Here is a 26,180-nt window from a genome sequence, read left to right as displayed (position 1 = left end):
TGTGAGTAGGTTGGGCATATCTGAAAAAGATATTATAAAAATATATTTTAAATATTAGCATACAATTAAAAAGGCTGTCTCAGTGTTATTTTTGAAAACCAATATTTGGTACATTAAAGGCAGTTTTATATTTGTTTCTTCTGAGAACTGAATTTGTGTGTTGCAGTTTTTTGGAGAAGTGTTGAAAAAATTACTTGGTAAAATGGCTTGACCCTATGAATATATTCACAGTAAATACAGTATCAGTTATATGATTAATAATTTTATTCACACGAGTGCAAAAAATAATTTTACATTTATTTTATGCTTAAAAGCTATTAAAAAAGACAACTGATAAATCCTTGTTTGCAACTCTCAGCAAGAAAAAATAATAATTTTAAGATGATTGGAACTGACAACTTACAGTTTGAGGTGACATCATCACCAGGATAACAGCTGCAGACCTGCTGTTTCTTCCAGTTGGATTGGACAATGAGATATTCACGACACAGACTAGATGGTGCAGGCTAGACACAACCACCCACTGTTAGCGTGGGTGTAGCTAAGATTGTGTTAGGAAACCGGGTAAAACATTTTCAGGACTGAAATAAGGGGCGGCGGGGGGGTTGAAATCAGCTGGGTGGCAGACAAGGTATTGGTGTGCACCCCAACAACGTCTCTCACCCCCCCCCCCCCCCCCCCCCCCTCTAATCCTCAAACCAACAAACACACAAAATAGTTACAAGTCACAAATTGTAAACAATCATCATCGAGCAAAATAAAATAAAAATTATATTTCTTCCGTATTGTTATAACATATTGGCTGAAATAATTTTTAAACCATAAATAAAACTGAGAAACAAAATTAATTTTTTTAAATCTAAACATCATATTATAAATTAAATTATTTATAACAACCAAAATGTATTTATTACCGTACCCATAACAATTTTGAATTAATAACCAAGCATCCATGTTGGTGAGGTACGGACGATCAACTAATTTCCCTGTGAGCTGCTAGTCAACTTGGGCTAACCATTAGAAAAACAAACACATCACATTGATACTCTGGACAAAATAAAAAAAAAATTACTATAAGACTATCATCCACTTCATATTTTCGACATAGCGCTTATGCTCACTAGCATTGGGAACTTCAAATACATTTAATTTCAAAGATTCTAACTTAAATCCCTTCATAAAAATAGAAAAATCGTCAGTTTATAGTCTATTTACCTGAGATCACCACTAGTGACTTCATTTTTACTGTAGTTTCTCGTGCATAGAAAGCACATAAAATTTTTCTGATAGCATAAAAATCTTAAACCTACTTTATAAAAACCTTATGCAACCATGCCTAAGCTATGATTTACACATTAGTCACCATTTCAGCAGTCTTTTCTATTACTTGCAAACTTTACACAACTGCTGTTTACAGAACAATATTTGCAAGTTTTTTTTTTGTTGTGTGGCAACTGTATGCCCTTAATCTCTTCAATGTTAGCCTGTATTTTTTACTGTAACTTCTGAAAACATTCTGTTCCAGGTGGTCAAAACATGTAGTCCATTTACCTGTCACATCAGTGTGTGTCACTCGTCTGACTGCTGCAGTTGCCCCTCCACTGCGTCATAGTGGCTGGCATTCTCTGTGGCCCACCACCCTGACTTTTCTCCCAACACCCCAGTACTTACTCATGTCTACATCTTGCCTGCATGTTCTGTTGTATCATTGTCTGTGAGGCCACCTACATCAATCAGTCTTCATCTGTTGGAACAATATCACATACACCTACCCCTCACTTAGCACGTCTTCAGATTGCGCGGATTCATTTAGCGCGATGTTAATTTTACTGCCCCAGTCTGGAATAGCACGTCTGTAAATTACAGTTAGCACAAAATCTCGACAGGCAAAAAAAAAAAGACGAGCCAGACGCTACAAAGTCTGTTTCAACTTCTGTAAACAACAGATGTGCTGTGGGATAGTTAGCCAAACAAGGGCGCGCAGGTCTGTCTATGCTATCGGCTGTTGTACAAACATCAGCTATGGCAAGTTGAATTGTGGCTATGGAGTGTAAAGGACCAAATGTTTTTACATCCACGCATATACTGCCGTGCCGTACTGTTGTCGCCTGGCCACAGACCGGGCCGTGAACTCAGTCTAGTCAGTGGCAGGGAATTCACTCAAACAAAAGCAACGTCTGCCCTTTCGTCTGCCGGTAACTGTACGTGCTTGATCACTCATAATGCACCATGTTCAAGTATTTGAGACAAAACTATAAGTATTACTGAGTGCAGATATCATGAAGGCCACGCTTATGTTGGGTGCACTTTAATTTTAAGCAAGTCAACTGTGTGCACAGTTTTCTTTGAAAGACGTTTTTAAACTTTATAACCATTATCTGTTAGTCTGCGTCGCCACGGTGTAATGTTTTTAAAAATGAAGCCAGCACTAGTTGGCATCATTCATCTTCATGTTTGGTTATGTTGCTTCCCGCATAGAGCACGCGCACATTGATACCTCGCCGATTGCATGCAACGCGCGCTCTCTGTCGAGTGCCATGTTTACTATATTTGATAGCCCGCACTATTTTGTGGTGAGAGTGTACTACGACGATAGTTATGCGTTAGTTCAGGCTCACATTTGGGTCACAGATTTTGTTTTTCTTTTTAAAGTTGCATATTTATACTCTATTTTTTAAATAAACATACTTTCCATGAATGGGTTATGTTTATACATCTAGGTAGGTAAATCAAGGTAGGCCAGGCGACAACGGTACGGCACGGTGTAATATGTGTGGATGTAAAAACATTTGATCCTTTACACTCCATAGCTGCAACTTAACTTGCCATAGCTGATATTTGTACAACAGCTGATAGCGTAGACAGACCTGCGCGCCATTGTTTGGCTAACTGTATGCCACGGCACATCTGTTGTTTACCGAGTTGAAGCAGACTTTGTGGCGTCTTGCACGACATTTTTTTTTCCTGCGAAGATTTTGCGCTAACAGTAATTTACAGACGTACTATTCAAGACTGGGACAGTAAAGTGAACATGGCGCTAAATGAATCCGTGCTGAGTGAGGTATAGATGTACCGAGCTGGCACGGCACTGTGGCACGGCTGCTTGCAGGAGGACATCTTCACGCCTGCGACGGCCATCGCACGGTTTCTGGAGGCGCAGGACTTGGCACGGACGGGGGGCGAGGTGTTCGTGCTGGGGTCGGCCGCGCTCAAGGCTCACCTGCAGCAGAGAGGCCTGCGCTGCAGCGACACGAGCGTGAGTGCCGTTCCTCGTGTCGCTGCCACGTGATGGCACGTGATGGCCGTGTGCAGGAATCACATGTCTTCATGTTTAATTATAGTTGAGGAAAAAGGGACTATGTCTTCACCAAAGGCAACTCAAATAAATTGCTGCATTAAGAAAATTTTACAGATATGAGTGATTGCTTGAGTAGGTGTTTTATCAGCACATCTGAAACATCGTACCTTCTGTACAAGTTTATGATAATTAATACACTTAAGCATTCTAGATAACTTTATCAGATAAAAAAATTTTGCATGCTGGTAGAGATATGCATTTTCTATAAATTACTTAGTTCTTATAAGTTTAAATACCTTTTTATATAATCATACTGGTTTCTTACAACCTTCGTGAATCTTTTGTTACCAGTACCTAGGTCTGTGAAATATTTGAATTTTTGAATATGAATATGAATAATAAACTATTTGTATTTGACTCAACCTCGAATACTAACACTTAGAACTAACGAATACTTGTTTGCTTACGAATATTTGATATTGCTTACCTCGTGAGTTAGTTTTTTGTGCAATATAAATACCCTTTTTCGATGTTTCAATGGGATTTCCTAATCAAAAACATTAACAGTATACGACATTTTAAACATGCAACAAGTATTCAAAGTTTTTTCTTGCTACTGTCTCGCTAAACAGTAACGGAAAAATTGCGTGAACTATTCAGAATGCTGCATATTTGTCATTTCAAACTTGAAAACAGAATATTATTTGTATTCTTTTCATCACACGCACTGAAGTGGGAAAAAATTATTAAAAGAAGTAAACATCATAATTTCAATGGCGTATAAATCAAGAGTCAAAATCGATCTAACATCATGTTATACAGTAGCAGCTTACTTGCTGTATGTATCTATGAGAAAACAGAAGTTGCAACTCAAAAATATGTAAAAAAAAAAAAAATTTAAAAATCTAAAATAATGGTTTAAGATTTCAGATGAAATTATAAGAAATAAGAAATAGTGTTTTTGTAATATTGCTGAACTAAAATATATTTTTCCTGGCTTCCGTTAACATCAAAAACTTTTGAATAACTAGGGTTTAAATTGTTAATATGAGCTCATTTAATTACTAATTTGGGAATATAACATTTTTTTTAAAAAAATTCACTTTTTTCATGAAATTGATTGCATTGGATTTCACGGTAGGTATATGCGGTTCATTAAAATTTTACAGATCAACATGTAGAGTGGCAGGTTCTAGAAAATAATGTAAATAAGAAATGAAATGAAAGGTAAGTTGGTTAGTTAAGTTAGGTTAAGATAGCTTAGCTGCATAATTAAAAACACAATTTTTATTTCATATTTTAATATTTTAACAAACATTTTTTATATAATTATTGTAGCTGACTTAACCTAACAACCTTTTATTAAGTATGTTATTTGTCTAATTTTCGAGAAGTTGTTACATGATTAGAAAAAAAAAATTAGTGGGAGTCTAGTTCCCATTCTTACTATTCAAATTTGATATTCCAAGTTGCAAATTATATGGTATTCATATTCGATTCGAACTAAAAAAAAACTGATAATCATACAGGCCTAGTTACCAGAAACAGATATTTTTAAATAAAGTAAAACTAACAGTAAGGAAATTATTTACTGAGAATTTTTTCATGTAATTTCATAATGGCAGTGTAATATAATATTATGTGTTCATCTATTTAACTAATTTGTCAGTAGAAAATTTATTTAATTGTTAAAAGTCAATAATAAAGAAGGCTGGGCCTTACAAATTCTCTTGTGAAATGACATATTTGTTTAAAAGTTACCAGTGTAGAGTCTCGCTCACGAAAGTGTGATTTAAACACCTACAAGTGAGAAGTAACTGTGTAAGTTAACTATGTCTCCAATTAAGATACAGTGATACCAGCTAAACACAGAGAAAAATGACAACCTTGTCAGTGATTGAAAGTAGTAGTCACATTATCAGAAATTGTGAGCGATTGCAGAACCTTGAAAATATTAAATATTAACAAAATTACTTTACTCTGAAGGACATGAAGTCAACATAATTCATTCAGTAAACAACAGTTTTTTTTTAAATTTTTTATCGCATTCTGCACAGAACTTGACATTATTGTACGCAAAGGAAAATTTAGTTATAAATGACTTATTTAAAAATATGGGATTATGTACTAGTTAAATATAGCTAACATTCAAATGCTATAAAGTTATAGTAGTTCAATTGCATGATTGTTGAAATTTTTACATTAAATAACAGTTAGAGTTTACAAGATTATCTACTTCAAACACTTGAATATCAACCTTTAAAAAGATACTCAGTTTAGCAAAGTCGATAAAGACGTTATTCAATAATAACAGGGTGGCCACTCACCGGGAAAACCGGGATTTATCAGGGAAATCACGTTGATCGGGAATAATCAGGGAAATGTGAGGGAATTTTTTTAATAACCGGGAATTTTTTGTGTCATGTATATTCCCGCAGAGCTGCCAACCATTACGGATATTCCGTAATTATTATGGATTTAACACAGAATTACGGAACATCGCTGGTTTATTACGGAAACGAGGCTTTGTGCTGCATGGTAATGGAAAAAAAATTCCGTTTCTGGTGTGCGTGTTTCGTGAACACAGTTCGAATACATCACATGGTTGCGCAGATAACGGAACTAATAAATGTGCGCATGTACTGTCGAAATAAGTACGTAGATTAATTCTTGTGTTTTGTAATATAAATGGTACGGTATTACGTCCGTTGTACGATACAAATAGTACATATTCTCTTACTTTCCGTTTGTTAACTATTTACATCACGATAATTTTTGTACGGTATTTTGGCTAACCTGTGTTGTGTTAATTACTTTCTTGAAAGCCATTTTTTTCATCAAAGTGTTTTTGTCGTGTCTACAGACGTGAAACCTTTTTATGTTGTTCGATAATGTTGTGTTCTTCAGTGCCGGTTGTAGAAATGAAGCGTGTGACAGAACAATGTGTATCTGGGGCAAAAAAAAAAAAAAGAACGTTATTCTTCAGAACTTTCGACCAAACTATTTAAAAGAATGGCCATGATTGTCATCTTCAAGTGTTTTGGAATGCCACACGTTTTGTAATGTATGCACGTGTGACTTTTCGATTGCACATGGTGGAAGGGATGACTGTAGACGGCATATTGAATCAAAGAAACATGCAGAACATTTTATAGCCGTGACGAGCAATAAATCTATATCGTCGTTTTTAGCTACATCTGAATAAACGAAAGTAACAAACGCAGAGTTATTGTTTACAAGTTTTTTGGTAGAACACAATTTACCGATAGCAGTAGTCGATCATTCGGGTAGTTTGTATAGAGCTATGTTTCCGGACTCAAAAATTGCACAGAAATACTGCTGTGCGAGAATAAAAACATCTGCCTTAGTGGAGTATATGGCTGGTGAAACTAAATTGAAACTGTTGAAGCTTTAGTAAGTTGACCATTTGCTTTAGCTATAGATGGGAGTACTGATTGTAATGCAGTGAAGATTTATCCATTAGTTGTTTCATTTTTAAATCAAACACAAGGTAAAATTTGCACTGTACTGTTATCCTTTGTTGAGAGTACTAAGACTAAGAATATTTCACAACTAGAAATGTTACACTTCAAAAATGAATGTAAGAACAGTTATCAAATGTGTGAAAAAATGTTTGAGCACTCACCACTGAAAAACCCCATTACTAGGGACAGGAAAAATTTGCAGGTTCAATGACCTGTAGGATGAACTCCATAGTTCTGCGTACTCTCGGTCAAATGCCACCCACTCATTGGCTGCTGTCTTGTGAGACGTCCCAATGTAGCAGCCTGAGATTCAATAAAGCTTTGGTCGGGTGTTTCTCATTGGCACAGAGTCATCCAGATGAGTAGTTACCCAATAGCAGAGGCAGCACTGAGGTATAACTATTTGTATTTTAGCCTATCGCGAAATGAATCCGCATATTTTTCCGGTCTCTAGACATAAAACAAAATACTCACTGCAGGTCATTGAAAGGGACGCTATAATGTAAAGTGACATATTTAAAATGTATTATGTTATTTAACGAACTTCCGTATGTATATAATGAAGAAAATACAGCAGGGTGCTAAAATGTGAGTAATCTCCTTCTATAATATTACATTATTTCATCTAAAGTGTGTTTTTTTGTAATTGTAAATATCAGGGAAATTTTGAATTTTTAATCAGGGATAAATCAGGGAATATTTTTGGTGACTGTGAGTGGCCACCATGAATAATGTTACAAGAATAGTTATTTCTGGTATCTTCTGAGTATATGGGAAAAATGCAATGTTGAATCAAAGCATTCGAATAGGCTGTAAAACAAATGATAATCTACTAAGAATTAAAACAGAAGTTAAAATAATACTTCCTTTGAATGTTAACTAATGAACTTATATCCCTACTCATAATTACACACACCGCAATATAACAAAGTGTACCTTATTTGCATACATAATTTACTATCACGGTTCATCGTATTTCCTACATTAGGAAATGATAGTTTTCGTCTAGCGTTGATGACTGTGCTATGGTCCTCCACACCACCCCGGTGACAGCACTGGAGTCCGCCGGCACTATGACTCTCGGAATGCAGCGTAGACCACGCCGGCTCCGGAACTCTGTTCCGAGGCTGTCGACGATTCACAGCAGTAACACCGTCCTCCAGTTGTTCACTAGTCAAGGTCAGTTCCTAAACTTGTAACAGCTGGGCATCGTCGTGGTCCGTATTGATCTTGATGATTCAAATATCACACGAAACCAGTAAAGACTAGGTTTGTGTAAATATACTTCATGTAACTGGTTTCCACTTCCAGTGCAGTTAATGGTGAACAATCACAACGGTTCTGATCGATGTCAGTTAAAATAGTTCCCTTATTGTGACTCAAAGTTCATTTCCCCACATATATTCTTGCACATACACAACATAAATACTATATCTTCCAGTAACACACAATGCCTTATTATAACTTCTGTCGCTTCGTAGACAGATTCTTAGTAGTCAATTGAATATATTTTAATAGTGAAGCTCATTCAAGACAAAATGATTCCACTTATGTCAAATGCTAAATCAATACCCTCTGTTCCAAATAAAAATCTTACAGTCCATAGTCCTTTTTTTAATGCTAATAAATTCCTAACATAACAACACTCATAGAGCAATATATTACACTACCAAGAATTATCATTTTGCAAAGACAAAATGCCGTACGAGTAAAGTAGTTACATCCTATGGTTGTAGTTAAATAAAAAAAATCATAATTTATATTTATTCTGTGTAGATATTTGTCACAGAAATGCCCCTTCAAATGTTCACATGTGAACATTGACCAAAGTATGCCTGGTAGTTAGTAAGTCCCTGGGCGAGTATGATGGTGTGGAGTGACGACTGCCTCAGGTCCGACCGTGAACACGATCCTCGCACGCCGCGGCGAGCGCTGGGAACTATCACGTTAATAGACTATAACAAAATAGTTTAAGCTTGTAAACATTGTCTACATAGAAGTTTTGTACCATTAATAAATACGTGCACACTGAAAGAGTTTACCACGGGAAAAATTCTGTTCTTGCACAACAGAATTAAAGATTATCCAACAAAGGAGCAATTCAAAAGCATAACAAAAAAAAATTAAAAATACAATGCAATAAACTGAACTGTAAACAGTAAAACTAAAACTGAAACCAAATGAGTAGCCCAAAGTGCAAACACCTCAAATATAAAATACTGCAGCCACAGTCGACTCGTAATACCTCGCTCGACTGCCTGGGAGCTGTGTCTCGTGGAGCAGTCAGCACGACGCACTGTCCACACCCGTGCTAGCCCGATGGCACGCTGCTTCCTGCGTTCTCACTAGCACACCGCTCATGAAGCCCTATTTAAACACTCGCAGTTGTATTTCAGCTATCTTCAACTTCATGTTTGTCTTCGTCTTAGACTTCAGTTCGAATTGAAAATATGTTTTTCACACTCCCCTACTATCAACGAAGGTTAAATAAATGTGTATCTTAAAGTATTTTCTACTTAATATTAACTAAAGTAGTTCGTTTGAAAACACATTTTTTTTTTAATGAGTAAATGTTGAGTCCTGAATAAAAAATTCTGTTTTTCTATTTAGAATCCAATTGCTAAGCACTTCTCGCACATCATTTTTTTTTTATCAGATGCATAGTTAGCGAGTTATTGAAGAATATGTAATTTTAAATCTTAATTGTTAGTGTTTGCAAAACATTTTGTAATCAGTTTGTAGAAGCTGATAACAGCTCGATGTGCAGCAGGGAGGCAGTGCGGAGGGCCGTGGTCGTGGCTCAGCAGGCGTGCCAACTGCGCAGGTGGCCGTCTTGCCGGAGGAGCTGGGCGTGCTGACTGCGGAGCTGAACAAGCTGAGCACGGACGTGAGGGCCGTGTGCGTGGACACGGACATCAACCTCAGCTACCTGAACCTGATGAAGGCGGCACGGCACCTGCGCGACCCCGAGTGCTTGTTCGTGGTGGGCGCCACGGACGCTAACATCCCCATCACGGAGAAGGATGTCTACATCGGTGAGACTGCGTGAGCTGGGTGACTTGGCAGACAGGACCGGCACAACTGTGATGATGTTGCTTCTGTGTTTCAGTGCAGCTGGTGTTAATGTGTTATTACTACTGAGTATCAGTGAGTTTCTTTTTCGTTCATTCAATAAATTGGACTCAAACTAAAGAATAATCTCATTACAAATGCACTTGCCAGTGTTATTGCACCTGATAGCGATGATGACAAATCATAAACCAGTGTTGCTCTCGGTTGGTGCTCAGTACTGACGTAGATCTGCCGGCAGGTTCTCGGACAGTCTCACTCGAGAGGTGGTTCCTGTGACTAGCAGGCTTGTTTTTCTTCAAATCTGCCACAATTTAAATTAAAGCGAACGATTGTGGGACCATCGAGGTTGTTAGTTTCGGAAATAAAACATCGTGTTTAGTTGTCTTGGTACCTGGATAGCTCCTAGACAGTTTGTTGAGCTTCCCTTTGGGAAGGGGGGTTGGGGGGGGGGGGGGGGGACTGCAGAAACAAAACTAAAACCCACCGCAACAATTTCACTCATAGTTTCAGGTGCGATGGAAGTTACGAGTGAAATGGGCTCATGTGACGCCTCGACAGTAGCGTATGTCTTTCATCGTAGCCATTGTCCCATGAGACAACCAGTGTATGTAGGTATGAGGTAATTCTCACCAAGTTGCTAATATCACAACAGTTTCGTGTGCAGTTGATGTTGCTACCAAAACAAATGTGACAGATTTTTTTGTTCATTAAATATTCAAGTACGTTTACATTTTCATTGAAGATCATAGAAATTTTATTTACTAAACATGTATTGGTTCAATGTATTCAGAATCCTATAATAAAGGGTTTAGAAAATATGGATAAACAATATTGCTGACAAAACCGAAACTTACTCATTCTAGAGAGATTGGCTGGTGTTAGAAAATGTAATAAACACAGAGTGAATTCTGCAGAAGGAAGAATATTTTTAGAATATTTAATCCTTTTGTGTTATCAAAGTCAGCCAAGTTCGGAGGTTTTTATTAAGATTATAGTAGAAGTGCTCAACCTATTGATGCAGACATCTGTCATCTCAGACGTGTGGGAGAAGCGGTTTACCAGTTCCAGTTAAACCATTTACTGGTAATCTTCAACTTTTATTAACTTATGTGTAGGGCCCCCTGAAAGTGGTAAATAAAATTTTCAGATTTCGTCATTAAAAATTACCAAAAGCGGTGTTAAAATTCACTTTAAAACACAAAAGCGGTGCTAAAATTCACTTAAAAACACAAAAGTGGTGCTAAAAACTAAAAAAAAAAAAAAGTGTGTGTTACCGTAAATATATCTACAATTATTTAAGTTAAATAATTTTACTTGAACCTACTCATTACGGAATACCCTAAACAAATAGGTTACATATATTTATATGACAATACTTTTGATTTAGACACTGATTATTAGTTCGTTCCCATAAACTAATCTGGAAAACTATTAATCCCTTTAACAAAATCGAGGACGCACCACAACGCCGAAATGCCAAATTGATCACAACGACGACAGCTAGAAAACTGCTGTGTACCACAACGCCGAAAAATGTCATTACAGGGCTGCCACAAAGGTTGGGTTGGGTTGGGTGGGGTGGGGTTGGGTTAGGTTAGGTTAGGTTAGGTTAGGTTAGGTTAGGCTAGGCTAGGCTAGGCTAGGCTAGGCTAGGCTAGGCTAGGCTAGGTAAGGTAAGTAAGGTAAGGTTAGGTTTGATTGTGGTATTTCGGCGTTAAGGTACATTTAAGAAACACACACAAATTCATTAATTTGTTATTTCGGCTTTGTGGTCATTTTTGACATTTGGCGTTATGGTATTTCTGCGTTGTTGTAACGACCCAACAAAATCTATAAAAACTGTTGGCCAACTAATCATCATCGTCACACCATTCAAAAATTAATGTTTGTTTACATTTTTCCGCATTTTGGCGCGATTTAATCTGCTTGATACTACGACGCTGTTCCAACTATATGCCAGCGCCCCCGGCTGACGTGGTATGGCCACTCACGTAAGGCTGTTCCAAACACAGTTCGCCCAATCATCTGCTTGCTTTTGTATTTATCCGGTGTCGCTGTTCCAAGCTGACATTAGTGCCCCGAGCGGTGTGCATAGGCTTTAAAACTTCACCTGTTTGTCTTATCTATCCAAACATTATGCCGGAAAGGAAAATAAACGCCGTAGTTTTGCGTATTTTTACAGTATATTTTTGGGTTTAACATTATAACGTGAGCGTGTGTAAGCTTTTGTTTGCTTTAGTGCATTTATGATTAATGTTTGGCGGCCATGTTGCGGTGTTTGTTTACCATTGACGAGACACGTATTTTAACCAGTATTTAAATTTCGCGTTAAAACACTGCGATTTCGCGTTTTAATACAAAATTTCGTGTAAAAATGCTGTGTTATGGCGATTTCGCGTAAAAACTGTATTTAACTGTGATTTCGCGTTTATCGTCGTTTAATCGCGATCGCGAAAAGAACAGGCCCCTACTTATGTGCCAATAATTATATTGCGCTCTTACTATGTCTAATAAACCCTGTGTAGCTTTGCTAGAAAGTGAAAGTTTGAATTTTCCCCCCCCCCCCCCCCCCCTCTCCCTCTGCCGGTTGGATGATCTCTGGGGCTCTGAGCCAGTTTCCATGCACAGAACACAGAATAATAATTATGGTACACAAGGGGAACAACTATGGTATGCCGACTGTGACTAAGTGAGATATTATAATAGGGCTCTACAAATCCCGGGCACCATCGTTCCTTGCGGGGGATCAACTTGTGCCATGTTACCAAGTATTCATTGAGTTTGGGAACATCAGCATACTCCCATTTATAATTCCAACGATGTGAGGCAGTCTGTTAAACCAGTATCGAGAAACTCTGTCTGCAAGAAAAGGCCTATGTAGGCAAAGGATCTGACTGGTCTCTGTCTTCAGTAAACCAATTGGAGCTAAGAATTAGTCAGTTTAAGCCGAAGCAAGACTAAAAATGTTTATAAGATTGCTAATTTTCACAAGTTTTCTTGTAGTAGAATAGAAATTATGTAGTAAATTTGTAATTTTAAAACGGTGTTGTTTTTTCCAACCTGTCACTTTTATATTAATTTATGGAATATTTAATTAAATTATTTATTTTTTGCATTGACAGAGGATCGAACCAAGGATATGAATTCAATTAATTCATTGATTAAATCAGTAAATTAATGGGTGATTTTTTGATGAAATTTTAACTTTTTCCTGAATTTATAGGTTAATTATTACATTTTTTCAAGTTGGTGGTCATATCGCTTATAGGAATCTGGTAGATTAGGAACTTAAGCTGTTTTTAGGGCTTTTAACCATAATTATTGAAAATATTATTTTTCGCATAAAATTAAAATTTTTGCATCTACCAGGGATCGAACGAAGGACAGTAACTAATCAAATCAGTCAGTATATTAATTGCAAATTAATATAATGAATTTTGGAATTTGTCCCAAATGTTTAGCTAAATAATTACAAATTTCCAAAATGGCACTTAAATATCAAGCTGGCGAGCATCACAGTAATAATAAAATATTATTGCCCTCTAGCGGGTATAAATTACACTAACATGGCGACTTTGCACTCTAGCAGACGAAACAAGATGGAGGCAAACCAGCAGACGGAAACATGATGGACATAACATCATACTAGCTGTCGATATACACCTTGGCATTAGTGGTGGGAGGTCAGTCTGCCGGTGGCTTCTGTAGAGAAAGAATCAGTAGCCTTTTTTTATTTTTACCCTCGCCGGGTTTGAACTGAGGTCTTGAGCTCTATGATGTGTGTTTTTTAAATACTGTTATAAAGTCAACGTTTGTACTTTATAGAAATATTTATATTGATCAATTTTGGTGGTTGCAGAAGTCGAAACAAAAAATTGTTTTATTTATGATATGCAAATCTTTACAAATTTTAAATAAGCTAAAACGTTATTTTGTCTCTGGAAGTATGCTTATCTTTGGTTTTTTTTTTAAAAGGTAATAAATTTGTTGTTTATTACTATATTTGTAAAGAATAGGAGATTCATTTTGATTATATTTTGCCTGCGTTAAAGCATTGATTTTTTTTTGTTGTTTAAAGAAAAATTGTAGAATCGCGTGTTACAAACAAGGACAAGTAAAAATATTCTTTTAGAATATTCGGTTTTGTTCCATTTTTTTCGGTCATTGATAATATGCGTCCGTAATTTTAGCAGCAAACTGGAAACTTCGTATGATTTGAATTAATACTTAAAAGAGATATCGAAGAGCTGTTTTAGTAACGGTAAGATTTATTTATCGATATATACCAAGAATTAAGTAAATTTATTGAAAATATTGTGTTTTGATAAGAATTGTTAGTTATCGTCGAAGATTTCAACACTAAAATTCACGGAAGAACATTCAACGAAACTTTTATACTAGAACGAAGATCTGCATAATTATGTTACCTTAATCGACGCAAAGAAGAACGGTTAAAAATATCTTGAGGATTTGAGAGAGATACAATTCAATTATTCAATCGACGACGACTGAACCACGTTAAAATAGGAAAGGCGCTGTAGTTTTGACGACACGAGCTAATAAGAAGACGTCTCGGGAGCCTAGCAGGAGGACAACCCAGCAGCCCGGTCCGCGAGAAGGACCGACTCGACGGCGCAAACTAAGGAGGCGGCCCACGAGCCGAGCAGTAGAACAGCCCAGCAGTCCGGTACGAGAGGAGGACTGAGTCAACGACCTACCAGCTATCCAGAGCAGGAGAGCCAGCTACACGCGGATCGTCGCAGAGTCCTGGTCATCGAGGAAGTCAATACGTCTGTAGAGGCTATAACTGTCACTGAGGTCGGTTTTTTTTTCAGTCCCCGTCCAGTCGTCGATTTGGAACGTTTCCCGTTTGTTGAATTTCACGAACATTATTTTTTTTATAAAAAACATTGATTTCCGCCTGAAAGACTTACCAGCATCATAATTTAAATCCAAATCTGAATCTCTTGTTCTATAATTATTAGAATAACCAAACTTATTAATTTAAATTAACTCTCGGGATCCCAAGACTATTGAATAGTAAATATCTGTTTGGAATTCTTTCAGGGCATTAAATTTGATATAAACGTTAGTCTCTGATGTAGTAATGTTTCACCAACACTCAGTGGTCCACGTTCACCGAGTGCTTTCAATCCTGGCTTAATACATAATTTTTACTTAATTTGAACTTACCACAACTTAACTTTAAACAGAAACATATAGAATTATTGAATCGTTTACATGATATAAAACAAATTGTTGATATATTTACACTACACTAACTTTGAATGAGGTTTTTTTTTGTTTTGTTTTGAACTGGATAAACTTGTTATCCACATACACAAAGAATTCCAATCATTCTAGAATAAGTTAATAGTATAGTAGGATAAAAATGTGATCAATGTATGTATATAATAATTGTACACTGCAACGGCTCTGCCGCACTCACATTAGGTCTAAAATACACCTACTTTAGTTACAGACGCAATTTACTTTTATTTACGACACATAAACTAGTTACATTGATTTACCTTGATAATTTTAGCTGTTTGAACCAAGAACATCTAATTCATTTTTTTTTTTAAACTGACGGAACTCGACGGTTGTGAAAATTTGTTAAAGAAACATAATCAATTTTTTTTAGCTTCACACACCCGTTGGTACGTCAGTTCTGGCGCCCAACGTTTAGGCCCGCATTTAGGTGAAACACACTGACTACTACACTGAGACATGGAGAATACGAACGTTAGGACACATTTAGTCTGGGAATCGAAAAATATGCCATTTGGAGAAAATAGAGAACCATACTTCCTCAGAGGAAATGCGCTAGAAGAGAACAGTAGCACACATTCAGAAACGAATGCTGAAGAAAGGCTAGAAACGGGAGGAATAGGAGCAGAGACGATGTCGGAACTCCATGACAATACGAACGTCCCGAATAACCAACAGTTACAACGAGGTGAGGAAACGACTCAAACAGAAAATGAACACCAAACCGTGACACTGGGACAAATGTTTCGAGTGCTACAAGAGGAAAAACAGGAACGTGAACGCGAAAGACAGGAACGGGAACGCGAAAAACAGGAGAATGCCAATAGACTAGACAATATTGTACGAATCTTGAATACGACGTTAAATAATTTGACTGCAGAAACGGAACAAATTAGGACGGAGGTTACACAAACACAACGGACCATGGAACAAAACTTTTTTGTTGTACACGAGCGGATTGAAACCCTAGAGAATACGGTACCGCTGTTAAAAGAAAATGTCAGTCAAGTACAGAAGGATTTAGAAAGTAAAGTAAACCGAGTAGAAATACGAGTAGAAGAAATCGAGAGGAAATTTACACAAAACACTGCGTTGAATATTACTAAATCAACTGTCCCCAATGAAAATAATAACAACAGAAGCGAAAACATTAGTGTAGCTAGTTCAACTGGGATAAGTGTAGAACCAGTCACTATAGTTAGAAATAATGTTCCGTTAGTTACTGATTCCATGTTGACCCTGCATCATCCTGCTCGAAAATGGCTAGATAACGTACCTAGTTTTGCCGGGAAAAGCACAGAAAATCCCAGAAAATTTATTAACCAGTTCGAAGAGTATTGTAATACGTTTAACCTATCCGAGACAGACAAGATGAAAAGCATTGGCCATTGTCTAAAAGACACCGCATTCTATTGGTGGGAATTACTGAAAGATTCTATCACTGAATATAGTACATTCCGTAAGGCATTTATACAACAATTCTGGAGCACCAGAATACAAAGCAATTTACGTATTCAGTTGCATTCTGATAAGTTTGACCCTAAAAGAAGCCAGAATCTAGAAGCACACATCAACAACATGTATGAGAGAACTCGCTATTTGAACTGCAACATGGAAGACGAGGAATTTATAGCGATGATACTATCACAGCTACCCGTTAGATATCAGTTACAGTTAAGCGGACGAATTTACAACGGAATAGTAGATTTTAAGGAACAGTTACTGAACTACGACAGGCTAGAAAAACTAGACCGAACTAGCGTGAATAAGGAGACGTTCGAGCGGAAGAACAATAATCCACCCGCACCATTGTACCAAAATTGGCGAAATAAACCTACAGCCACGAATAACGAACAGAGATCACCTCGCATAAACGCTTTTAACGTAGAACAACCTAGACAGCAATGGTATCATAAAGGATACAGGGGACGATACAGAAACTTTAATTATTAGAATCAACCGAACCATACTAATGGGAACCAAAGACAACAGGGTAATTACAACCGGGAACAATACCCTAACCAACGACGGGAAGGGGCCGTTTGGAGTTCAGGTCCAAAAACTAATACGTATCCGATAGAAGAAGGATTCGCATGTGACCGGAATGCTTCACACGGACAATATCGAGTAGAAGCACAGATTTTTCAGCCGACAGAGAAAGCAATAACGACTGTAAACCACACCGAGCAAGGAACATCGCGAGTTGAAAATAATCGACAATTTATTTCTCCAAGTAACTGTGATAATGACACGAAATGGCAGTGTAACCGAAATAATGATGGTGTTAATTTTAGTCAAAGAGTGGACTCAAATCATACTACTTCAGAGAGGTCTGGTCGAATTACACCAACATGGCAACCTGACCAGATACCTGGACTTGTTAACCGCAGGGAAAACTAAGCAGGGAGGGCGTATCACAGCTCCTATCACCACTCCCTAATACGAATTTGGAAGGGGCTAAACATCACCGTGAACCTTGTCTAGAAAACCAATCGAACACAGTCATCAAGAAAAGAATAAATACCGTAATATTCAGAGAAAACGAACGCGACTTTCTGTTAAGCGAACCGTGCATCGAAGCCGGGAATGCAAAAGAAGCCTTGTGTCCTGAAATAACACTTAGCATAAATGGGGTCAAATCACCGGTTCTACTAGACAGCGGAGCAGAAGTTTCATGTATGAGCGAAGATTGTATAGAAATGATAGAAAGTACAGGAATCAAATTACCACGTATGCCTGTCCCGACCATTAAAATTTTAGGAGTAACGTCAAGGGCTAGTCCCATTATTAATAAACAGACTTTGCTAGAAATTGAAGGATTAGGTAGCGTAAAGCGCGTACCTGTTTTGATAGTGAAAGGTTTGGCAAAACCAATTATACTTGGAATCGATTTTTTGACCACATACAAAATTATCATGGATTTCGGAGGATGGATAATTACGGCTATGGATAGCTTAGAGAACCCGACCACCACGGAAAAATGGGAAGTGACGGACAACTGCGTATCACTCCTTCGTGACGTAAATTCGTATGCTATGATATGCTCTACCATGGCAAGTAATTTAAATGTGACCGATGACGATTTGCGTAATGCCATGACTGAAATTACTCTGATTAGCGACAAGGAGAAAACGGAACTATTTCAAGTTTTAAAGCATTTCCAAGACGTATTTTCCGACAAACCTGGACTAAACAAATTATACCAAGCTAGCATAGAGGTGAAACCAGGCGAGCCATTTCATAGAAAATCATACCCGATTCCAGCCAAATTTTTGAGTGAAGCTGAAGAATACTTACAATTGATGTTAGACTGGAAGGTAGTTGAACGAGCTCCTAGCCCATACACCAATGCTATCCTGTGCGTCAGAAAGAAGGACGGTTCCGTACGCCTATGTCTGGATGCGCGGGAAATTAACAAGATTACCATACGAGACCGAGAAAGCCCACGGCCGACAAATGACATTCTACGCTTATATCAAGGAGTAAAATTTCTAACAACTTTAGATTTGTCAGCCGGGTATTGGCAAATTCCATTGAAGAAGGAATCACGGAAATACACGTCCTTTTTATTTAAAAATTTCCAGTACATATTTCGAGTCATGCCTTTTGGGTTATGCAATGCCGTGGCTGAATTCACGAGATGTCTAGACCAAACATTAGGACCGGAATGCAAAAACTTCGCTCGTGCTTATGTCGATGACATAATTATAACTTCGACATCCCTGGAAGAACACTTTATCCATATCGGCATTGTTTTGACCAAGCTACGTGACGCTGGCATGACGGCAAAATTGAAGAAATCTGTGTTTTGTCGCCAAGAATTACCTTTCTTAGGCCATATTTTGACACCAACCGGCATTAAAACATCACCCGAAAAATTACAAAGTATTACTAATTTTCCAACACCAAAGAACGTCAAACAATTGAGAACTTTTCTTGGCGTGATCGGATTTTATCGTAATTATAGTGATAAGATAGCTAAAATAGCTGTACCACTTTTCGGTTTATTAAAGAAGGGACAAACATGGAAGTGGTGCGATGAAGAAAAGAAAGCATTCGAGGACTTGAAGAAAATTTTCATTGAAGAACAAGTATTGCATCACCCTATTCTAGGTAGAGTTTTTTTGTTGTATACAGATGCTTCCGCTTATGCGCTAGGTGCAAAATTAGCGCAAATCGATGACGAAGATATAGAACGAACAGTCGCAATGGCAAGCCGAACACTAAATAGTGCCGAAAAAAATTATACAGTCACAGAACGAGAAACTTTAGCAATTGTATGGGCCTTACAAAAATTTAGGGACTTATTGTTGGGTGAACATGTAAAACTGCTTACTGATCATCAATCATTATTATTTCTTAAAACTGGCAAAATTTTCGGTAGTAGGCTAACTCGATGGTGTCTACTTATACAAGAATATGACATTGAGATTTGCCATATTAAAGGCAAAGAAAATGTGGCAGCGGATTACCTTAGCCGGGTACCGGATGTCGTGGAAAACGAAAAACCGAATCATCGTAACCCGAAAGAATTCTTAGTTGCTCATCTAGTGGCGGAACAAATGGCCAACAACGATGTTATCAGGAATGCTTTCCTAAATTTAGCTCAACTTCAAAATGGGGATGAATTTTGCCAAAATATTAAGGGAAAACTTCAAAACATAGTACCAGAACATAAACTCAATACTAAATATTGCATTTCTAACGAAGGTATTTTATTTTACCAAAAGAAACTATGTTCCCGATTCGAGGATTTATGGAAACCGGTCGTACCTAAAGAATTAGTAAAGAATATTGCATGGGAAATACATCATAACTGTGCCCACATTGGTTCCAAGAAATTGACCGCTACCTTAAGTAGAAAATTATACTGTCCGAACTTACCCAAAATTGTAGTGAAAATTACGAGATCGTGCGACCTATGCCAAAAAGCAAAACATTCACAACGCAACTTAGTTGGAGAAACACAACCGATAATTCCTAGAGGACCTTTGCAATTGTTGTCGGTAGATTTACTGGGACCATTACCTCGCTCAACTGCAGGAGTAAAATATGTATTTGTAGTCTTAGATGTTTTCTCTAAGTACGCCAAACTCTACCCAATAGTACATGCTTCCGGCAAGGTCGTCCTTCAGAAAATGAAGAGATTCGAGGCTGAAGTGGGTCACCCCGAAGCGGTTATTTCAGATCACGGTACACAATTTACCAGTTCGATATGGCAAGAAGGATTAAAGGAGATGCATATTACACCCACCATGTCTTCGGTTAGACATCCCCAAAGTAACCCGGTAGAAAGACTAATGCGCACGCTAGGCAACATGCTACGCACGTTTTGTTATGATGCACAACAAAGTTGGATGACTAAATTACCATTTATTGAATGTGTTATTAATCATACCATCCATAGTTCTACCAACACCACGCCATATGAAGTGCTTACCGGAAAACCGTCCAATATCATTCCAGAAACAATGGTACCAAAATTACAACATGATGTCACTGAGGAAGAGCAAGACGAACTGAACGAAATACGACGGGAAACCGAGGAGTTAGTTAGGGCGAAACTAACCTCCGCTGCTGACATGAGAAAAAAGCATCAGAAATTATCCGGAAAAACTACTTTTGATTGCGGAGACCTGGTACTAAAAAGAACCAATCCAACCAGCCAGTTCTGGCAATACGTTACCCGAAAGTTATTTCTACTATTCGACGGACCATACCTCATAACTAAAGTCATTCGGAATAATTGTTATGAACTCTCAGACCTTAACACCAGGCAGATTATAGGACATTACAACATTACCCAACTGAAAGAATATCACAAACCTGTTGTGACCGAAAATATTGAATGATTTATACATATGTTTAAAATATCCTTACGTTGACCTAGCATTCTTTGTATGTTTTTTTTTTATTTATTGCAACATGTATGTAATATATTCTTGTTAGGATATTATGAGTTTAGTCATTAGTCTTAGTAAATGTAGGAATATGACAACCTCGTTTGGTGGACGATAAATAATAATGAAGATGTAGATTCTGTTATATATGTGTATTAGAAATGTCATTCTGTTTGTTCTATGTATGTTTAAACTGCACATAATAGACATTTCTAAGAAGGGGCAATCCATAAAGTCAACGTTTGTACTTTATAGAAATATTTATATTGATCAATTTTGGTGGTTGCAGAAGTCGAAACAAAAAATTGTTTTATTTATGATATGCAAATCTTTACAAATTTTAAATAAGCTAAAACGTTATTTTGTCTCTGGAAGTATGCTTATCTTTGGTTTTTTTTTTAAAAGGTAATAAATTTGTTGTTTATTACTATATTTGTAAAGAATAGGAGATTCATTTTGATTATATTTTGCCTGCGTTAAAGCATTGATTTTTTTTGTTGTTTAAAGAAAAATTGTAGAATCGCGTGTTACAAACAAGGACAAGTAAAAATATTCTTTTAGAATATTCGGTTTTGTTCCATTTTTTTCGGTCATTGATAATATGCGTCCGTAATTTTAGCAGCAAACTGGAAACTTCGTATGATTTGAATTAATACTTAAAAGAGATATCGAAGAGCTGTTTTAGTAACGGTAAGATTTATTTATCGATATATACCAAGAATTAAGTAAATTTATTGAAAATATTGTGTTTTGATAAGAATTGTTAATTATCGTCGAAGATTTCAACACTAAAATTCACGGAAGAACATTCAACGAAACTTTTATACTAGAACGAAGATCTGCATAATTATGTTACCTTAATCGACGCAAAGAAGAACGGTTAAAAATATCTTGAGGATTTGAGAGAGATACAATTCAATTATTCAATCGACGACGACTGAACCACGTTAAAATAGGAAAGGCGCTGTAGTTTTGACGACACGAGCTAATAAGAAGACGTCTCGGGAGCCTAGCAGGAGGACAACCCAGCAGCCCGGTCCGCGAGAAGGACCGACTCGACGGCGCAAACTAAGGAGGCGGCCCACGAGCCGAGCAGTAGAACAGCCCAGCAGTCCGGTACGAGAGGAGGACTGAGTCAACGACCTACCAGCTATCCAGAGCAGGAGAGCCAGCTACACGCGGATCGTCGCAGAGTCCTGGTCATCGAGGAAGTCAATACGTCTGTAGAGGCTATAACTGTCACTGAGGTCGGTTTTTTTTTCAGTCCCCGTCCAGTCGTCGATTTGGAACGTTTCCCGTTTGTTGAATTTCACGAACATTATTTTTTTTATAAAAAACATTGATTTCCGCCTGAAAGACTTACCAGCATCATAATTTAAATCCAAATCTGAATCTCTTGTTCTATAATTATTAGAATAACCAAACTTATTAATTTAAATTAACTCTCGGGATCCCAAGACTATTGAATAGTAAATATCTGTTTGGAATTCTTTCAGGGCATTAAATTTGATATAAACGTTAGTCTCTGATGTAGTAATGTTTCACCAACACTCAGTGGTCCACGTTCACCGAGTGCTTTCAATCCTGGCTTAATACATAATTTTTACTTAATTTGAACTTACCACAACTTAACTTTAAACAGAAACATATAGAATTATTGAATCGTTTACATGATATAAAACAAATTGTTGATATATTTACACTACACTAACTTTGAATGAGGTTTTTTTTTGTTTTGTTTTGAACTGGATAAACTTGTTATCCACATACACAAAGAATTCCAATCATTCTAGAATAAGTTAATAGTCTAGTAGGATAAAAATGTGATCAATGTATGTATATAATAATTGTACACTGCAACGGCTCTGCCGCACTCACATTAGGTCTAAAATACACCTACTTTAGTTACAGACGCAATTTACTTTTATTTACGACACATAAACTAGTTACATTGATTTACCTTGATAATTTTAGCTGTTTGAACCAAGAACATCTAATTCATTTTTTTTTTAAACTGACGGAACTCGACGGTTGTGAAAATTTGTTAAAGAAACATAATCAATTTTTTTTAGCTTCACACACCCGTTGGTACGTCACTGTATTATTATAATTGATTAATTTTTTTTTTAATTATTTAAAATTTTTCCTGATTTTATAGCATAAAAAATACAGATTTTCGTGATTTTTGGTCTTAACGAAAATTGTCATGTTGTTTATGAATGATTTATTACATTTTGATTAATTGATTTATTTATAAATTTTAAAATATTTTCCATTAAAATTGGATAATATTTATGGATTTTCAAGATGGCGGCCATAATGAAAAAAGCAACGTTTATGTCATAATTCAAAATAGCGAAAAGTTCTAGAAAAAAAATGGTGGATCTAAGATGGCTGCCGGCGTCAAGGTCAAATGTCAAAATCAAGGTCATCCAAAAAGGCCGCCGTCACGTCAGAGCAATCGGTCATTGACACCATCCTCAATCCTCAAACCGAAGTCAGTCCTCGGAGCCCTATTTACATTCTTCTGTCAGCAGTAGCAATCTGCGATCAGGACCTACCATCACCGATGCTTACTACACTAGAGTCCCGTTATAGCGAGGTGTCACGGTTCCGGGTTTGATCCTCGCTATAACCGTGTCCTCGCTATAACCGAATTGGACAGATTTTGGCCCCCCAAAAATAAAAATTAACCGAAAATAGCATAAAAATTGTGTTTTAAACCAGTATAATTGGAAAATAACAGGTTATATTAACGAAATCTTAATTTCTGAGAGCAGATGTGTGAATTCTCTTTAAAACGATACCCCATAAGTACGGATGCGATCACCGATTGTGTCAAAATAACCAGAATACCCTACCACGCCACATAAGTATAGCATCTCAGCCCGCGGCCGACGCAGAATTGTCCTGCTATCTATTGTCGACGCGGGCTGTCTGCTGGCGGCCATGTTGGTTCGGGATGTTGCTAACAGGTGGTGCTAGTGTAGCGCGACGATTTAATTCCTTACAAAAAAGCAGGAGTGCGGCTGCGGCAACGCACGTACACCTCAAACGAAATAGTCGCTGGAAAACTATACTTTTTTCATTTAAAGAAACCTGTCAACTTTTTTAGAAAATAAATTTGGGATTAAACTCAAACCATCACCACCCCTTTCCTGGACAAATACCCCAACAACTGACCGAAACAAAAGTTACAAGAAAACTGTCCTACCGATTCGGAAATAAATACGGTAGTGCCTACTAGAGGTGTAAAAGTAACGAAAAAATGTGTACCCGTATGTATTCGTTAATATAACAATTAGTACTCGTTACTATCGTTACGTTACTCGTTACTTCTGATACCGCATAATTTGCTATGTTATGTTGCAGCAACGAATCCAGTCTTATTGTGTACGCGTGCAGTATAATGTCGCGTAAATAATAATAAATAGAATATTAACAATTAATAGTTTTTGTTAACCAAGAAACAATTAAATCTCATTAGAGCGGCTTTTTAATATTATCTCTTTTAAGATAACAAAAAAAAACGTGAAAATATACGTGATTATAACAAAAACATACATATTTCTAATTTGTAAAAAATACTTTCTTACGTTGTTTCTGTTCCAATCTCAAACTTTGTCTACACACGGCACAGATAACTAATGTAAGTTTGATAAAAGAAAGAAAGGATGGGATTCTATTTTTAAAGCCACGCACTTAGGTGGCGACTGCATGGCTGAAGAATGTGACAGGCGTCAACGGCAAGATGTCTAGTGGCGATTCAAAGTTGACTGATTACCCGTTCCACTAAATCTTGCAGCGTTTTGTGTGACGATGCAGGTAATTTTTCAATACCTTGATTGGTGGAATAGAATATGCCTGGATTAATAGGCTTCTGGTGTTGAAAGTAACCAGGTAACTGTGTTGGTGATGATGCTTGATTATCGTGGAATTATATTTGAAGTTGTTTGCCAGTATTGTTGCAAGTGGCGTCGCTTGTCAACTGGTTGACTTGCAACTTACTAGTGGGATTTGACTGTGGCGGCAGTCCACCATGAGGACTTCGAGAATTTGTCGACGAATTCTGTTCTCGCTGACATTCATAATACTGTGTATTATGACTTTCTGCTTGTTGATAATATTTTCTGTCGTTTCTAGGCAAGTGTCAACTTTCTCTATGCCTTGGCGACCTGGTAGGCCGTCGCGGCGAAGATGGCTGAGTCCTAGATGGCTTCCTACCCTCTTCTGACCGACACGTGTAGTTTGATCCGTAGTCTTGTCGTAGTTTGATACTGCTGTTTACTTGAACCTTTATACCGATCGTTGTTACTCATCCCATTGTTGTGCTTCCACTGATTTGGTCTGTGGTTGGTTTTATTCTGACGCCAGATCAGTGTGTTTATCTGTGGCATGTGGTTTGTTGTCACTATGTAGTGTCCGTGGTTGGTACAACGGAGGTTGCTTGTTTGGCGGCTGTCGCACTCCTTCTTCACGAACATTCGTGTTGGTCTGGCTTTGCCTGGCTAAACGATCGTAAGCCAAAAGTTGCTCTCGGAAATCAGAGATATTATCTAAGTTTCTGCCAGTAAGATGCAGCTGATAACACACTGGCAGTTGTCCCAAAATCATAGCAATAAATTCTTCGTCCTTCATAGCTATGTTCAAGTAACATGTTACATCTTACATGTATGCTCGAACATGTCACTGAGGTGAGCCTCTAGTGATCGGCTAAGCTTTGGTTCGAATTTTTCGCTGTGCAGCTGCATGCATAGGTTGTCTTGTATTTTTATATTCCAATTTTGGTGTAGGAATAGTTGGCAAAACTGATTGTAAGATTCTACTCTGCCTTGGTGTACTTCCCACCAGTAGTATGCGGTACTCTTCAAGCATGAACTGAAACAACGCACTTTCTCTGCTTCTGTAAGATTAAAGCGATTAGCATACTCATCTAATCCCTTTAAAAGTTTAGAGGGTTTTCATTCGTTTTTGCAGAAAATGTGGGCATCTCCTCGGCCCAATGACGTGAAGGATGGTTAAGCGTAGTGGCTGCGTCTAAAACTAGTGTTGACTGTCTGTTTGCCGTGGTTTGTGTGACGTGTGACGTGCTTGCCGACCTGCTGTCTATGCAACGGCGAAGCCGGAATGTGACCTACAGGTTGTTGTGTTGCC

General features: G+C 37.5%; 1 protein-coding gene across 6 annotated transcripts in view; it reads left to right on the top strand.

Moving 5' to 3' along the window:
* LOC134535732 (glycerol-3-phosphate phosphatase-like) overlaps nt 1-26,180 on the top strand; it is a 67,881-nt gene that overhangs the window by 32,169 nt on the left and 9,532 nt on the right. For 4 of the 6 annotated variants that reach the window (XM_063374954.1, XM_063374953.1, XM_063374955.1 and 1 more), the window contains 2 exons: nt 3,110-3,256; nt 9,608-9,818. In XM_063374954.1, coding sequence (XP_063231024.1) covers nt 3,110-3,256; nt 9,608-9,818 — 358 coding nt within the window. Of the gene's footprint in view, nt 1-3,109; nt 3,257-9,607; nt 9,819-26,180 lie in introns of those variants that run through there. The other 2 variants (XR_010075690.1, XR_010075689.1) reach the window with 1 other exon arrangement.

This window comes from Bacillus rossius, chromosome 10 (genome assembly GCF_032445375.1).
Source record: "Bacillus rossius redtenbacheri isolate Brsri chromosome 10, Brsri_v3, whole genome shotgun sequence".
In the NCBI taxonomy this organism is placed as follows: Eukaryota; Metazoa; Arthropoda; class Insecta; order Phasmatodea; family Bacillidae; genus Bacillus; species Bacillus rossius.
This window is presented reverse-complemented; position numbering and strand designations above follow the sequence as displayed.